We start from the raw sequence: 17,881 nt of genomic DNA, 5'->3' as shown, positions 1-17,881 counted from the left end.
TCCTTTTTTACATTCCTCCCTCCTCATCGGTTAACCTTCGATCACTCAAAAAAAATTGTATTCTTTTCTATTTTGGGAGCTCTAACCAATAATTTCTTATTTCACAGAATGTCCAGAATCCACATCCACAAGACCGCAAAACTTGTGTTTACTTCTATACGGTGCGACGGTGCCGCAAGTAAGCTCTATCCTCAGAGTAATAATAAGACATAGAGTTGCCATGCCTATACCAATACAATACATGTATTTTGAAGCAGTTATCGTACTATCCTTTTCTGTACAATTTTTGGCGAGGGGCATGGCGGGTAATGAGGGGTTATGGAGAGTTTGTTTACATTTGAAGTAAGTTGGACCATAAAACAGTGGCTGTTGGTTTAGTTGATAATCAGAGAGATATTATATATTTATAAAATAAATCATTTCAGGTGAAAATGTATTAATAGTTCCTACAGGAAATCTGATTTTTATTAATGATTATGAAAATGAGGCCAGTTTTTCTACCACCCACTAGATTTTTATTTATGTATAGCTTTATAATGAAGCGCATGGTTTATACTGGGTTAAAATTATATTATTTCAAATGAACTAACATAACAATGATAAATGCTAATTTTTAAAGTCATGAACTTTGCTTCACATAATCAAATGAAGAAATTTGTGATTCATTCTCAGATTTGATGAGCAAGCGGTACGGTTTGTGAGATCCGATATAAAGAATTTTCGATTATAAATCACGAATATTTATAATTACGATTGAGGTTTGATATTATTATGTGATTTCATTCAAAATTGGTATCTAGGGGTCTTTGTGGACCGACATTATGTATTTTTTCAATAATTCATGCTGACAAATTCTATAATTACGAAAAATCATTAATGTAAATGAAAAAAACTGTATTGAAAAATGAAAATTATATGTTTCAAATGTGTGCCATAGGTCATATTCATTCTGTGATCAACAGATTAAAAAGCTTTCTGCTCAATGTTCAGTTTGTATACTAAATAGTTGTTCTTGTGCAATCGGTGTTAAATCTGTTATTGCTCACTTAACAACTAACTTACGTCACACAATGAATATGATTCCGTTTTGGTTTTATTTTCTTTGCACGAAGCTCTCGCGTTGCATACAGACAATATTCAATAAGAAATGACGTTTGTAATTTTTTTTAACCTTTTTTTGGTTGGGATATGTCAAATAATGAAATAATATAAACCTAGTTTCAAAAACTTTATTTATAAGAATAAGATCAAAAAAATGATCATTTAGATCATTTAAAACTTCAAAAATATCCTTTTTCATAATGTCGGTCCACAAAGACCCCTAGATACCAATTTTGAATGAAATCATGATTTCTAATCGGAAATTCTTCATATCGGACCTCACAAACCGTACCGCTTGTTTATAACAAATTAACATTTATCATTGTTATGAATTAGTTCATATGAAATAATTTAATTTTAACCCAGTGAACCACGCGCTTTATTATAAAGCCATACATAAATAAAAGTCTAGTAGGTGGTAGAAAAACTGGCCTCATTTCCATAATCATCAATAATAAATTAAATTTCGTGTAGAAAGTATTTGAACAGAATACATTTTCACCTGAAATTATTTATTTTATAAATATATACTATCCCTCCGATTATCAACTAAACCAACCGCCACTGTTTTATGGTCCAACTTCCCGTAAACAAACAAAGTTATGCTGCCTTCAATGTGAAGATGGAAAAGGCCTCTATATTGTTTTTTGCTACTCTGAAGCTCTATCCCTTAAAAACCCCATTTGACAGTAGATGTCAAAATTTGATATGTATACCAACCAGTGATGCTTCTCAACGGTGAAACTAGGAATTTGATTGTTTTCTGTATTTTGAATTTACAATTTGTATTTGTAACTTAATAATTGTGAAAATGTTCAATATTTCAAAATTGTATATGAATGTCAATAAGGTTTGTATCTGTTTGTTTATTTGAATTTAAAATATTATTTTCTATTTTTTTTCTTCTTTCCTTTTTTTTAATAATCTTAGTTCTTTGAATTCATTTGTATTTCTAGTTGTGTCACAAAATAAAATAAAGCAACACTAAAAAAAAAATATTATTTCCATTTATGTTGAACTACGTTTCATCAGGGTTGTTTCTCAACTCAACTGAAAAACTTGATTTAGAATTAAATAACTATCTAAAGTTTTCTTCACCAAATGGATTAATGGGCCCAACTTCCTTTTGGCGCTATTATGAACAGCACACTTTATACTACATGATTACGTAATGAGGAGAACAGACGTCTTGTTTGTCACAACCATGCACTGCTTTTGATTTTTTCTATTGTTTTCTGTTCAACTTTATTTATATTATCTTTCGTATACTCCCTGTTTGTTGCGATCTGACGCCCACGTGGACATTTTCACTACTGTGCTTATTACGTAAATATTATAAGATTTTTCGCACGTACTAAGACGGCGGATACTCACAACATAGGCTGATTTCCATTCCCAAAAATGACGTACACGTACTTGGTACAACTATTCACCATCATGTCAGAGATAAAACTGTATTTGCGAAAGTCCTTGAATTTGTCCCTGGGGACATTTATATATTAGTAATTAATATCAACACAAAATAAATGATTACAGTAGAAGTTCAATTTTTTTGGAGAGAAACAAATGAAAATTGATTTTGAGGGGAGATAAATATAGCCAAGAAAGTGCAGAAATTCCACATATATTTCTATTTTTCAGTTTTATTTCTCGATAATACCCACAATTTTTCGTAGTTCAAATACCTCATTTATATCAAATACCATATAGAAAGATAGCTTTTTTTTTCACTATGGCGTTTGGCGAGAGTCGACTGAGAAAATGTTATCGTTAATAAGGTGGGCTGGTGGTTAAAACATATACTAGGAGAAAAGTGAGATATTTGAGGACCAAATGCCCCCTCCCGTTCGCCCTTTTAAGTTACGCCTATGAATTGAGCTGTATAAAAATAGTGAGGTGTTTACAAGTTTCTAGTATGAATTTGTATTCCAAGTTTCTGAGAGAGAGTTTATTCCCGAATTTTAATTCTGATAATGTTATTAATATGTATTTACAATCGAAATGAAGCCGCTTTCACGGGGCCGCCTCTGATTGTTTAATTCCCAAAATGTCATTTTGCGAAAATAAGAGAGATGGATTATTCAATTGGATACCACAGGTTTACTGTATACGGGGGGTTGTGAAATAGAGTCGTCTTTAGACGAGGGAGAACCTGAAGAAAGGGGAAGATGTGATTGCAAAGTTGTATAGCGATTTTAGCATCAGTGATATAGTGACAGCGATTTTGACGTTACTGATACTGGGTTTGAATTTTTCAAATGAACATTACTTTTTGATTTTACTTCATGGTTGTTTTATGAATGTTCTCCAAACTTTCTTTGGTGAACATTTGTATAGTTGATTAGTGTTTCACAGTTCATTCACTCCATTTCATCATGGCTCACATATTTGAGGATGTATAACTCTTAAGCTAGATAATTTCGTTGGTCAATTGAAAACCATGATGAAATGCACACACTGTGGACACTCATCAGTAACCTTTGATCCTTTCTGGGATTTGTTTCTCTCCATAAGACAAAGAACCGACCAATTGAGTTTGTGGCAATGCTTGGATTCGTTTACAAGAGAAGAAACTTTGGATGGAAATTAAAAACCGACGTGTTCAAAATGTAAGGAAAAGAGAAAATACAGAAAGTCTCTATCAATCCACAAGTTTTCCCATATTTTAGTAATTCATTTAAAAAGATTCTCTCCAACGGAAAGATTTAGAGGCAAATACCATCGAATTTCCTCTAGAAGGATTGAATTTGGACAATTTTGCAGCAGAAAATGTGGTTACTTGTTGATATATTCTATATGCACTTTCAAATCACAGTGGGACTACTTACAGAGGGCATTATACAGCATACTGCAGACACCCGTATACTGGCACATGGTACAAATACAAAGATTCCCACGTGTCACCAATTTCACCGAAATTGCTTGTGAGTGGAAAAGCATACGTCCTTTTTTATGAAAAGAATGGAACAAAATCGCACCTTTGAGATAACTGAGGTAAAGTTTATTTGTGCAATTATTATTTATTTGTTGTAAGTTCAAAGTGAGAGTTATTGATTATTATTGATTATTGAATCTATTATAACATTAATTATTAAAAACAGCACACTGAAATTTCACAATTAAAAAGTGTTTTATATAAAAAATAATAAGAGAATTCACGAAAGAAAATAATGAAATGTTGATAGAAATAGTTCAAACAATCCTTAGAAACTGAAATATGATAAATTACATTTATTAAAAAAACTATATTAACTACAAACAAATACACGTTTATTCAAAACTTCGTTACTGAAACAATATGTATAAACCAATACCCAACTGAAAAATACCACATTCCAAAAGTCTAAAAAATACAAAATACTCCAACAAAACTCCGTTACAAATAAACCACATCCCAAAATTTTAACAATGAAAGTATATAGGTAACATGTAAAACATCGTAACGTCGAATCTGAAGTTCAAATCTATGAGTGACTAATGCCAAAACGTGGATCTCTTCATCCTTGTTTAGTTGCAGGAGTTTGTATAACCTCTCAATGGCCAGTCCATATCATAACGTCACTAAACGAATTCAAAATGTTTACATCATAAAGTCAAATTCTAAAAAAATTCTCAAAATTCACAGTGATATGTATACTTTCCATAACATATCAAAAAAGGCCCTCAAAATCAATAGATTTTTCAGCACAAGGTCAGTAAGTTTTAGAATCGGTCTGGATTGTAGGTCAACTTCTGAGTTTTATGGTTATCTGTCTCTGAATATACAGAAAATACCAGACTTCTTTAACACCGTACATAAGTAAACAGTGTTTACTTCTATACGGTGTCTTTAATAACTCTTTTGACCTTTTCCTTATCTTTGAATCTAGCTGTAGTAAAATAACATCATTACAGCAAGTACATTTTTTAAGAAATGTTATACATTCCTTCCCAAGTTAGGACCATGATTTTTGGATAACCTGGACTAGTACTTGAAGGGCCTACTTAATCAACTTTTGTTATTTCCTCCAAAAAGTTTTCTTTATTCTATGATCCACAGATTAGATATTTGTGACTAATTTAGTCATAAATATCATATACCAACTGCCATGTCTGAAACTCAGATAATAACTGAAACTGAAGAATGTTTTTTTTACCAAAAATTTATTTTTTTGCAAAAGAATACTTGTATTTTAACATATACTAAAAAATAACGGTGTTTTTAGTTTCGGAATTTTTCCTGTCAGAAAATTAGAAAATTAACATAAACAGGTTACATTTCAGTATGTAAACTGAAATAATCAAGTGTGATGTGTAAATTAGGTGCTAATGGATTTACTTCAAGCACTTGCCAAGGTTGTATAATATTCCTAAGTCTTCCGCAACAATAGAAAAGCGATAGTGGACACCAGATAAATTGAAGTTGAGCCAAGTAATGCACAAAATTTAAGTGTTTCACAAAAAAACAATAGATCACTTCAATACCTCTTGAACTAGAGCTTTCAGTTAGAAACAGAGCCATTTATGGGTTTATAATAATTCCAAAGGTAATTTATAGGAATTGAAACTGTTCAAAATACATTATGATAAAAATGCTGAAATACGGATTGATTTCCATTTTTCTGAATAGTATCAAACATGAAATCATACCTAAATTTTATTTGAATAATAATTTTGCAATCTTGACTACAGTTTACTTGTGTTACGTCTTTTAACTTATCAACTATATTTATATTTAATGTTTTATTATCACAGCAGTCGTTTTAGGAACCACTATGATACATTGAATGTTAAAAGGGACTGTTCAGCCAAGGAAATTAGAGACTCTTTTATTAAACTGTCAAAGGAGGTAAGTGATTTTGTTGGAGAACGCAATAGATTATCTGTGTTTTTTCTACCATTCCATATAAATTTAAATTTCAATGAAAACACACTACTATAATTGTGGAATATGTTTGCCAATCTTGGTTTCCACTACAAACACTTGAAATGTCTTTACGAAATCTCTCTTGTAGCAGTTCTTTCAACTTTGTGTTTGGAAGAAACCACTTTTGACATGCTTGATTCAGATAAAAAAAAGAGATTTATCTTGAGACTCGAAAATATCACTGAAAATAATGTCTCTTTTTGGGAATTATCATTCTGGTATTCGTTCAAATATGAACTATTTCTAAAAGGGCTAACAGATATTGCAACGACACCAATACACAGCACAGGTTGTCAACGAAAACAGCTACATATAACATTAACATAACATTCTTAGAATCATTCAAATGTCAAGATGAACGGGGATAGAAGTTTAAATTTGCAGGTGGATAGACTGCCTGCTTTGAGTAAGAATGGGATACACGACCATTATAATAACTGCAAGCCTTTATTCATCAGCCACAAAATATTACTTGTCACCTGTTTATACATAATGGAAACATTATGCTTAATTCATAACTCCCGGAACAAATTGTCACAATACCAGACAGAACCATATGCTTTATTTACCTATTCCAAAATTCACCTTGACTCAGCATTCTCTGATTTATGAAAGTATTAAAGTATATAATCACCTTCCTACCATTTTAAACAGTAACACAGATATGAAAAAGTTTCGAAGTACAGTTAAAGATCTTTTAATCAAAAAAGCTTATTATTCTATCCATGAATTCTACTATGATAACCTGTAAATTCTACTTGATTTTTCAATGTTCACCTAAACTCATCTGTCTTCTTAATGTTTTATTTGTGAAATTGCTATGTTTGTATTTTTTATATTTTATGTCATGTATTGTATTTTTTATATTTTATGACATTCATTCAATTTTTTTACAAGACTTTGTAAATAAGATACTAATCTTCCGACAATAAAGCATATATTGATCAATTGATTGATTATGAGCGTAACAGTGGCGGCATATAGATAGCAAGAGGTTGTTCTCAGGAGGGCTTGTCCCACTGTTACAAAAGTTCTTGTTGACCGAGTTTTTTAATCTTCTGCGCCATAATGGGCTATGCAGAAGAAATTTATCATGCCGGTATAGGGCAAATATTGTCGAAGCAGTTCAGTAATCATTATGCTAATTTAGCACAAAATGGTATTAATGAACTCCCCGACAGTAATAATAATTACTGATATTACCTAACAACTTCTGAAACTGATACTAGAATGGGGTCAGTTCGTTTTTGAAGAAATTCCTGCTTCGCTTCGAGAGGTGTAACAGTTATACCTCTCGAAGCGAAGCAGTAACTCGTCTTGATAATGCCATCTGAGATGATGGCGAAACGTCGACTATCGAATAGTACATAACGGATGAACACCCGGAAAAACAACACATCATATATATATATATATATATATATATATATATATATATATATATATATATATTACATAAATACTGTAAAGTTTACAGTATTTATGAGAGCTTTTGAACCAAAATTTCTACCCACATAAAAGGAGCAAAATTTTTGAAAAAGCTTTTAAGAAAGATAATGGATTATTTTGAGCCAAACAATTGTCATTATGGATTCAGAAAATCATATTCGACAACAAATGCAATTAATACACTAATCTTCACAATTTCAATTTTCAATATTTTCTGTGACCAACCAAGGCTTTTGACTGTTTGACTCACACTATTCTCTTACATAAATGGGAGCATTACAATAGTACTCTTTTACTGAAGTCATACCTCTTAGAAAGCAAATTATTGCCTTTTGTTCATGGAATACTACAGGGATATATGTGTTGATTTATTGATTAATTGATCCCCTCATATATAAACCACGTCACTTATTGCAGTCCTGATATGTTGATGTCATCAACATCATATATAAACATAGTGATGAATCCAACGTTACTGAATGTCTGGTGTGCAGTCAAAACTCTTTGATTGGTTTTCTAACAACTAACTATGTATGACTAGCGATAAAACTAATTTAATGTACTTCATTGCCAAGAAAATAACATGTTCTCTATTCCTTTTAAGACTGTACCTATTTCTCATTTCAATCCAGAATCAAATATGCCTTATTTATTTGGGTTCATGCAGTGTCGGCGATTGGAATATTTGGTTTAAAACGAAAAGCAGTAAGAATTGTGGATGATCTTTGATATAGAGCTGAGTGCAGAGAAGCTTTCATGAACTTCAATATATTAACATATAACAATGCCCAATATTTGCCCATAAATATAGATCTTCCTTTGTCATGCACCATAATCTGCATGGTTATGATACAAGACACAAGGAACATATTAACATTGACTTGCATGCTTCAAAAATGTCCGATAAATTGCCAGACAACAATAAGTATATCTCTCTATATCAAGATAGACTGAGGAAGATTCGCCTAATAAATATATCTATTCCAATCATTTTGGGCACGGTTTAGTTTCTATTGGATGTATTCATGAAACCTTTTATGGTTTTTATGGTTTTACAAAAACATATGTTTCGCCTGTTGCGTTTTTGTAAAACTGTTAAGTGAAAATCTCACAAAGTGTTTCTTAAATACGTTATGGATATCATCAAGTATCGGCCGATTCCATCACATATCCTATTTGGTGGGTTAATATGCCTGATTCATGTACAGTTCAATGCAGACAGCTAGACTTCATGTTAATGCCCTCTTCCATTCGAAGAAAATTGTTTCTATGTCCTTGAATTTCTATTGTCTCTATATAATCTTGAATAGTAACTCTGAGATCTATTGGGCCCTTGGGTCTCTTCATCTGTAATATTGTTGGGGCTTTCTTCGTGTGCATGTTCCGCTACTGCTGATTTGTCAGTGTGACAGAGGCGATAATTTCTTTTGTGCTTCGAGAGATGGTTACATCTACTTTTGTCCTGTCCTTAGACTCTTAATGATGGTTTTCGTTGACCTGAATATCGATTGATTGTGTTCCTCAAAAATTTTCTTAATCCTGTTGGTAACATTTTTAACGTAGGGCAGGAAAGCTTTTTAAATGACAGAATATCTGGAATAAAATCAGCTAAGAACCCCAGAAAGCCTCTCTTGAAAGATTTTTATTTTAATTTCTCTATTGTAGTTCGTCTTATCATATTAAGTAACCCTTTTATTTTAGCATCATCCTGATTTGAACAAAAACCTAAATGCTCATGAAAAATTTTTAGAAATCAATGAAGCATACAAAATATTGAGTAATACCGAATCCAGAAGAAGTTATGATCTAGGATTGTTACCTTCTGATGCAAATAGAAACGTGTATTATAGAGAATGGCCAAGCACTGAGTAAGTATAGTTTGAATTTGGCTAACAATGTTTTTCATTGAAAATTAGATGAGTTTGGACTTCTATTGTCTAAAATAACATGTTTGACCAGTAATCACCACTTTTTCATATACATTATTAACATATTAATAATTTTCCATGATAGAATAGGATATAAGTTTATTCATCATTTACAACAATTGAAATACTTTATTGTGAGATTTTCACTCACCAGTTTACAAAATCACAATAGCTTTCTCATATATTCGCACTAACTACCAAATTAGTGCTTCATATAATAGGTATATCAATTTGAACCATATGACCTACCTATGTAAGGGTTAATGATTTTACTTGAATTTAGGTAAAAACTAATTAAAAATATTTAAACATGAAAGAAATGTTAGCAATTCTTTTAATGAATTACAATTTGTGCTTATAATAACAATTTGAATCATATGACCTTCTACCTACTTTATGACTAATAATTTCATCCGAGTTTAGGAAAAATTAATAAAAAAAAATTTTGATCACGAAAAAAAATTTCTGCAATTTCCACATCAGAAAACATATTTAACAGGGAGGTAGAACTCAATTCAATTTGGTCATCCTGTGAATTTTCAGAATTCTCAATGTAATACTTCATAGTCGTCGGTAAAACAATGCCCGTTTGTCAAACCATGGTTTGCAAATATGGATTTTGTCTTTACATTCAAGAAATTACTCATATGCTCTTTTAGTTTTTGGGAAAAGGTTTTCTGCGTTTGGCCAATATAGTGTTGGGCAAGAACTACAAGTGAACTAATATCTCCTGATCTATCCGATATTGAAGTTTTATCTTTACTGTTTTCAATAAATTTGCTTAAACTATTATTTGTCCGTCAAGCCACGTCCAGCTGTATTCTTTAAAAAAAAAACAGCAATGCTATTGGTGGGTTCACGAAAGTATGTCACTGTCCTTTAACACTTATCATTGTTACTGGAAGTGGAATAGACCTGGTGAATAGCTTGTTGTTGCAGTTCTCTACAAAGAATGGAGTCGATAATATCAATTTGTTTGAGCTATTGTATAGCGAAACATGTGTTGCAATTTTGTAAATTTTCTCACAATGACGTGTTACTTGAATACATCAGAAGTGTAAATACATGAAAACTTATCGGACTAGTCACAAAGGTGAGAACTTGAGTATGTGTAATTAAAACTTACAAAATGAAAAAATCAGTCTGTTCATAAATAGAATATATAATACATACATGGAAGATAAATACCAACAATTTTAACATTCTTGCAGAGAGTAGAACTCATAATTTTTTTAAATTCAATTAGCTGTCATTTTAGTTCATTCCTACTCACTAAGCTTAAATTACCATAAATTTGTTAGAGCATTTAATACGTTGTTATACACGAGAATCTTTCCTGATACTTAATCTTGAGTATGGCTGGTGTACTCTTTCACTGTTCCTTTTATGATAATTATGTAAATCATATTTTTTCATCAGGTAATTTTCATCTATCTCAACGTTTAATATGATCTGTAATATATAAAGTAAGGGTCTGTGAGAATTCCTAGTTCATTGAACCATTTTGTACATAAATATATGAAGTGCCCTTCCTTCCTATCACTTTCCGTGATAATGTCATTACCAGAAAATAATGACATTGTTAGTGAACATGTAAAGGTAAGAAGTATTAAAGCGGTAATGAAGCATAAACAGATATTTTGATTTTCGAGCATCATTCCTAGCAGGGGGGGAATACTGTCAGCAATAATGATCGTGTAAAGCGATGTCATCATTATTCAGTTCAGTACTTTACTGCACATCAATCTCCTACAGAAAGTAAGGAAAAATTATCACATGTTGGAGACGAACTAGCGACATTTTATACTAATTTTGCACCCTTATATTTTTTCTTTAGTTTCATTTAATTTATTTTAATAAGTCACTTTCGACTATTAGTTCTCTTATAATTTTCTAATTCCGTTATGGTTACTCAGAGGGGGCACGCTCCCTGCAAACTGTTCATAACCGTATTTTTTTGTGTTAGAATTGGTTGGACCATTCGCAATAATTTATTAAAAGTGTCTTCATCCATACGAAAATAATTTTTATAATCACTCACTTCCTTCAGTAACACTAAATGTGAATAGTTTTTGCGTTTTTTTTAACCATTCCTTTATCCAGTAACGACTTTTAACAGAACGGTTCATACTTAATGCAATAATTATAGCTAGATATGCTTTTTTCTTAAAATCCGTAATCAATAAAAACATGGTCTATATGATTTCTACGCTACTCGAAACAATAATGATGAAAAAATAATATCAGTAATAATGAACATGTAAGGTGCCGAAAATAATGACATGTAATATCAGGACAATTTTTAGTAATGATGTTTCTGTAATGATCTGCTGGAATGAATTTATTACTGAATGTATAGGCCCTTTACATTTAATTATTATTTTTTGCAAAACAATAATTCTATCCATATGTCCCAGGTTACCTCAAAACATTAGTTCATAGCTTACTATTGACTGCACTATTACAATATCAAATTCAAGTTTGATACTGGTATTGAATATAACAGTGTTATAGGGAAACCAAATTTGAATTAAATTGCTTTTTTTGTACTAATCTTATATGAAATAGTAGGTGTTTTCACAGTCTAGTTAGACAACACTTATTTTTGATATACTTTTTTCTGAGAAATATCCTTAATAATGTTACTACTTTGATTCAACAACCTCACTGTCCTCTAGAAGAAACATTATGCATTTATTTTATTCATAATTTTCAGTCCTTGGAAAGACCCCATATTTTATCATAATCGTGATAAATCCAAAAATACCCAAGGCGACAATAATTCTTATTATGGAATCAAAGGAGTGAAAAAAGTCTCCAATTTTACAATTGTCATTATGTGTTTGATTATTGCGACGATTGGAGTATCACTACAATTTCTTGCCATCAGGTGAGTATGACTTAATCTCAACAACATTTTCATTTTACTTCTATTGTTTCATCTAATATCAGATTGTTAAATTATTTAGCGATCTCGTATAGCAACATGTCTCGTGCAATATGTAGATATATTTTTATTCTTGACAATAAATTTTTAAATAAAAAATAAAATTGACTGACTATTGGTTAATGATGCTGGCATGCCCTCCGAATATGTCTGAGCCTCGAGTACAAGGCCAGGCCAGACTATCTAGGTTAAGAGAAAGGAAATGAATATAAAAATTCTTCGTCAAAGGAAAATAATATTAAACCCAAACTTACTGACAACACATTCTAGTCTCATGGGCTATTCATACACCATCAAAAAACCCTAATATTTACACCTTGTTGGATGAAAAATGTAAAGAACATACAAATGTTCACTTTCAACTGTGGATGAGTACCTACGAAAGTTCCAATTGCTCTTCATTCAACTAAAATACTCTAAAATAGTACTGTTGCCAAGCTTGAGCAACCTTCAAAATCTTTGTCTTTATGGCAAAATCAATAATTTAATTGAAAATGAAAACGCTGAAAATGGCAACTATAGAAAATATGATCTTGAAATTAGTTACTATTGACTTTTTATTTATATTTCAGGAAATCATTTACTATGCAGAGGGATCATTTAATAGAGAAGTCAAGACAAGCGGAAAATTCTTTGAAATTGATTAAAGATACTGCTGCATTAAATGGTAACGAAGTACAACTGGAACTTTTGAAAATGAGATTTGCGAATAGAGGCCGAACAGAATGATTGATACAAATATGTTTTTTAGCAAAATGTACATATTTATAGAATCAGATATAGTACTTCTACATAGATGACTTTAATTCTATTATTTATTTTATATTTTACCATCGTTTATATGGGCAGCAAAAATCTAAGTCTAGGTTGCAAATCAGAACCAAAATAAGAGTAGTCATCGTTTCTCTCTTTCTCTGGTGATGATTCCAGAAACATTTCTGGTTATTTTTGTCTAAAAACGTCATCATGAACTCCAGCCTACCTATTTAAATAAATCAATAATCAATTCAACAAATAACTTCAATAACATTTTTAGGGGTTGATCAAAAATGGTGTGGGAAGAACATATCCAAAATGTGGTTTGTAAACTGAGCTTTGTGTGTCTTTACTAGGCAACTGAGTAACTCTTAAAAATGATATTCTTTAATCTTGCCTAATCTGTACTCTCATATGGCCTCATTTTTTTTGGGATCCAGAGCTCACGCCAATGATGCATTCGTCACACGAAAAAATCTGAGATGTATAATCGGAGTGCATCCTTGTGGATCATGTAGAAAATTATTCATAAATGTTGGCATTCTAACTTCACCATGCTTTTAGACATGAGAATATTCATAACTATAATATTAGAAATAAGGATAGGGTATTTCAACTATTTTCAGGATTGGTTTTGGGACACAAAGCACATGAAACCATGCAGATCAATATCTGGAAATATGTTCAGATCCAGAAAGTATGTACAAACTGAAAAACACGAGTTGTACATCTTTTTAAAACAAAGAGCATTTTATTCTCTGAGAGCGTATCTGCCAACATAAGCACATCCCAATGGTAAGCCTTCATTTCATCAAAATTTACTGTTTAACTTTTTTTTTTCTAATCAGTCTGAAATACTACACAATTATTTTTGTGTGAATTGTATGTATGTTGTAGTTATGAAAATATATATTCTATTTTAATGAATTTCCACTCTCTTTTTGATAATTCTATTGTGGTTTGTCTTCTTTTTTATTTTTGTTTATATGCGTATATGTATATGTATTGGATTTCTGAGGCAACAGAAAACTGGAGAAATTATTAAAAATTGGAAGGAAATACATTGGATCAAAACTTTATCTGGAAAATTTTGTTGTGTTCCAATCAAGCATATTCAAAAAGCCCACTTTTTGAGCAAAGTTTTTCTCTGTGACAGGAGAGCAAAGCTTAAACTGAATCATATTAAAGATCAGGTACGTCTTAATCTATTTTGATTCTATTCTTGATAATAATAACTCTTCACAATATAGACTTCATTTCCAATACACGTTTCACTACAACACTAGTTTCCTCAGTGGACTGGTACTCAAAACTAATTTAAAAGGCAATTCATACAAATTACTGACCTTACTTAATAGAAATTACTACAAAAGGTACATAGCGAGTGAACTATTGTGAGAAATGAGTCATGAAAATGAATTTTGCGGTGGCAAGTTTTTGGTTGTGTAATAGGAAATTTGATTGTTTACTTTTATCGATTTCCAGGGATTCCAGCAGGGTTATTTTTTGTTTTTCATTTTCTGTATGTACTACGCCATAGTTTCTTTCAAGGACAAAACACAAGCATTACAGTAAAATCCTTGAGGCCCTATCAGAGCGGTACCTGTGCGAAAGTAGCGATTCACATTAGATTTGAATCGCTAGAGATTAAATCCTTTTGGAAAAACGTTCTCAGAAAGTTTATTCAACATAAACGTAGTTCTCTAAATGAAAGAGTTCTCAAACAGTGAAGTTCGAGGTGTACTGAGTTGAACCTCAAAACGATGAGCAACCACAGTCCGTTACGTATTTATGATATGTATCGCTCTTGGTGGAATCAAGTGTCACTTGATCACTTTCCATGGAAGTATCTATAAAAGAGAGATAAATCCCCAACCTTTCTTCGATGTTCCAGACTATCAAGGTTGCAAGTGATGTTCGCGTCTCCAATCAGGCGGATGGCTCTTTTCTGAATGAAATTTAGCAGCATCAGGGTATGTTTAGGGGTGGAGCTCCAAACATGACAACAATACTCCAAAGAAGGTCTCATCTGAACTTTATAAAGCATCAAAAGTTGCCCAGGTGTGAACAGTTTGCTGGTTCGGAACAGTGTTCGAAATTCGAAATTTCACAAAAAAATCAATAAAGTCATTTTAGCACAAGTTTGCATTTAATTTATGTAAAATTGTCCCTAAGTGGTCTATCTTAATTTTTTGTGAAATTCTGCAATTAACCGAAAAAAGAAATAATCACATATACCACTATCACCGCAAAAAGTTTAAAATTACAGTATTGTATTATTAATTATCTTCTGAAGAAAACTCGTCTTTTGATGAGCAACTATCGCGATCGCTAATTTTCAAGGTAATATTCAATGGTTCAACTGCAATCTCCAATTTAGTGTCGAGATCCAACTTTTTGTCTTCTTCTTTTATAGTATGTCTAATGCATTTTTTCCATGACTCTGGTGTGACATTTTCTATCACAGTAGCTAGTAAGTCTTTTACCTCACCCATTTTAAAAGTCAAGTTTTCCCCCGCACTTAATTTTTTATTTGAGCCCAATTTAGCTCGATCGGGTTTAGCTCACAATGGTAACGAGGGAGGCGGTGTACAATTATGTTCCTCTCACGAGCCATTTCGTCGACAACATATTTCTTCAACCGAGGTATATGTTTCTTTGGGATATTGAGTAACTGGATTAACATATTATTGTCGAATGGTGAATTTTTTTGAGAGAGCCGGTTGATGATATCAGCTTTTTGCCAGGCAGTTGTTGTAAAAGGCATCGTTCATAACGACGTCTTTTAAAACAATTTCCTAGTGGTAGTCGCTATTTTTTTTGGACTTGAAGAGTAACAAGCCTTTTCCCAAAAACCCGAATTGCTGGCTAAACGAGTTATTATGAGCCTACGTCCTTTGCCAGCTGGCTCTTTTTATCCTGTTGAGAGGCCTTCAACAAAAATTTTTCGACAAATTTTTCATTTCTAAATCTTGCCATGCCTTTGGGACAGTATGGTCTTGATTCAACCAAGTCTCATCTAAATAATAAATCTTTCTACCTTCAAGACGATACCCTCGAATTTTTTTCAAGTAATTTCTCCGCTACAAAACAATTCCTCCTCTTCCTATAAGATCACTTTTTCTACTTCTCTTCATTAATTATTGTTCATGTGCGCAATAAAACACGTCGTGATATTTTGGGCATCGATTCATCGGAACTTATTTCGATTGCGACTTTTTGTAAGGTTGCGATTTCATTTTGGAAAAAGAACAAAAGGAATTTCTACGAATAGCATATTTGGTGCATCATCAAGCTGAATTTGAATATTACTGGAGTTTTTTCGTAACACCAAATCGATATTTTGAACACCTCTACACGTGTTTCGATCACCAAGTGATCACCAAGTGACATATCTTTAGATATGTCTTTATATCACAATTACCTTCATTTTCTTTTAATGTTTTAAGAATTTTGTGAACACTTCTCGTCATCTGCGTTTGCTTTGACTGCTTTCACTTTCTATATTGCTCACAGTTCACAGCACAAAATTAAACTGATCTATATTTTCCTTGTTTCAGTCCTTAAACATATCCTTTGGTTTTTATCTGATAATAAAATTTCTTTTCATTTACTGTTAATTCTTTTCCTAGAAATGTAGGTATAGTTCACTATCACTGTCGTCATTTAAATCAATAATGAATTTATTTCCACCATTAATATGGAAGTGTTCAATCTCCATATAGTCTTTTTCAAAAATTATTTTTACGCCTGATGATTTCCCCAAATCGATGGGATTGAAAACACAAAAAGAAAGGGGAAGTCTCAGTATGGTGTGTATACTTTTCAGCAATACTCTCAAGTACATAAACTTTTTCAAATGTTTTTGTCTGTAAAACTTCAAGTAGTTGGTTTTTGGTAAAGTTATCCTCAAAACACAAATTGATATCCATTAAAAAACTTTGTATTTCATCTTTCCTCGAAAATTTATTCGGTACTTTGATGAGCTGTCGCGAATGAGGAAGCATTGTCAAGAACTATTACACTATTCGCATCCAAATTTGGGATCAATGTGTTTTCAAACCATTCCTCAAAAATATTAGCTTCCATGTTCTTATGATAATCAACATTGCAGTCCTCAAGTTTTTTACCACATAAATTCAAAGAATTCGGAACCCATCCTTTACTTCCCCCGCAATGCACAATGATTAGTCGCGATCCTTTGTTTGCAGGCATGTTAGGCGTACACATTCTCGAACCATCAGTCCACCCTTTCGTAACTATGTCGTGAGTGTCATACCAAGTTTCGTCCAAATAGAAAATTTGCCGTTGTCTATATATAGTTATTTTTTTCGAAGTATTTGTTATGCAATTCCACTATTCTTCTGCTTTCCATAACTGCTTGACGTTTGTTTATTATTTTAAATCTAAATCCTAGGTTCTTTATCGAATTCTGAAGAGTTTTGTCACAGCAGCTCATGTTATGGCCGGAAGTATTCAATTGCTTCATTATGATTTCAGTTGTATGAATCTCATTGCTTTTGTAACAGTCGTATTATGTTTTTTCGATGATTTTATTAGATGGACATCTGAAGGTTGTGGTAATCCCGTATCACATCGCGTCTTGCGTTCATAAGGTTTGTTTTCGACTATTTTACGTACAGTCGAGAAAGAAATTTCGGTCAAATCTGATTTTGCTTGTAATAGTTTGTTTTCCTCAAAACCAAACTTGAGATGTAGATTATTATATACGTTGAAACATACTCTGTGTTTCAATATTCAAATACATCCGAGTCTTCTTCACTGGTATCTCTT

General features: G+C 32.0%; 1 protein-coding gene across 3 annotated transcripts; it reads left to right on the top strand.

The window, feature by feature from the left end:
* The first annotated feature begins 4,622 nt into the window (after positions 1-4,622).
* On the top strand, positions 4,623-13,131 carry LOC111514335 (dnaJ-like protein 60). 3 transcript variants are annotated; one of them, XM_023170572.2, is made up of 5 exons: positions 4,623-4,792; positions 5,848-5,929; positions 9,158-9,324; positions 12,101-12,274; positions 12,904-13,131. In XM_023170572.2, exons 1-5 carry the CDS (start codon positions 4,638-4,640, stop codon positions 13,058-13,060), a joined length of 735 nt encoding a protein of 244 aa, XP_023026340.2. In that variant the 5' UTR covers positions 4,623-4,637; the 3' UTR covers positions 13,061-13,131. The 3 variants fall into 3 exon arrangements, with proteins under 3 accessions (XP_023026340.2, XP_023026339.2, XP_023026338.2); XM_023170571.2 differs by having other exon boundaries at positions 5,839-5,929; XM_023170570.2 differs by having other exon boundaries at positions 5,836-5,929.
* Positions 13,132-17,881: the final 4,750 nt, after the last annotated feature.

The sequence above is a fragment of the Leptinotarsa decemlineata genome, unplaced genomic scaffold (genome assembly GCF_025532065.1).
Source record: "Leptinotarsa decemlineata unplaced genomic scaffold, Ldec_3_MD MMD2_P_RNA_scaffold_6, whole genome shotgun sequence".
NCBI lineage: Eukaryota > Metazoa > Arthropoda > Insecta > Coleoptera > Chrysomelidae > Leptinotarsa > Leptinotarsa decemlineata.
Note: the sequence above shows the minus strand (reverse complement) of the source record. Positions and strands in the feature narration are given on the sequence as shown.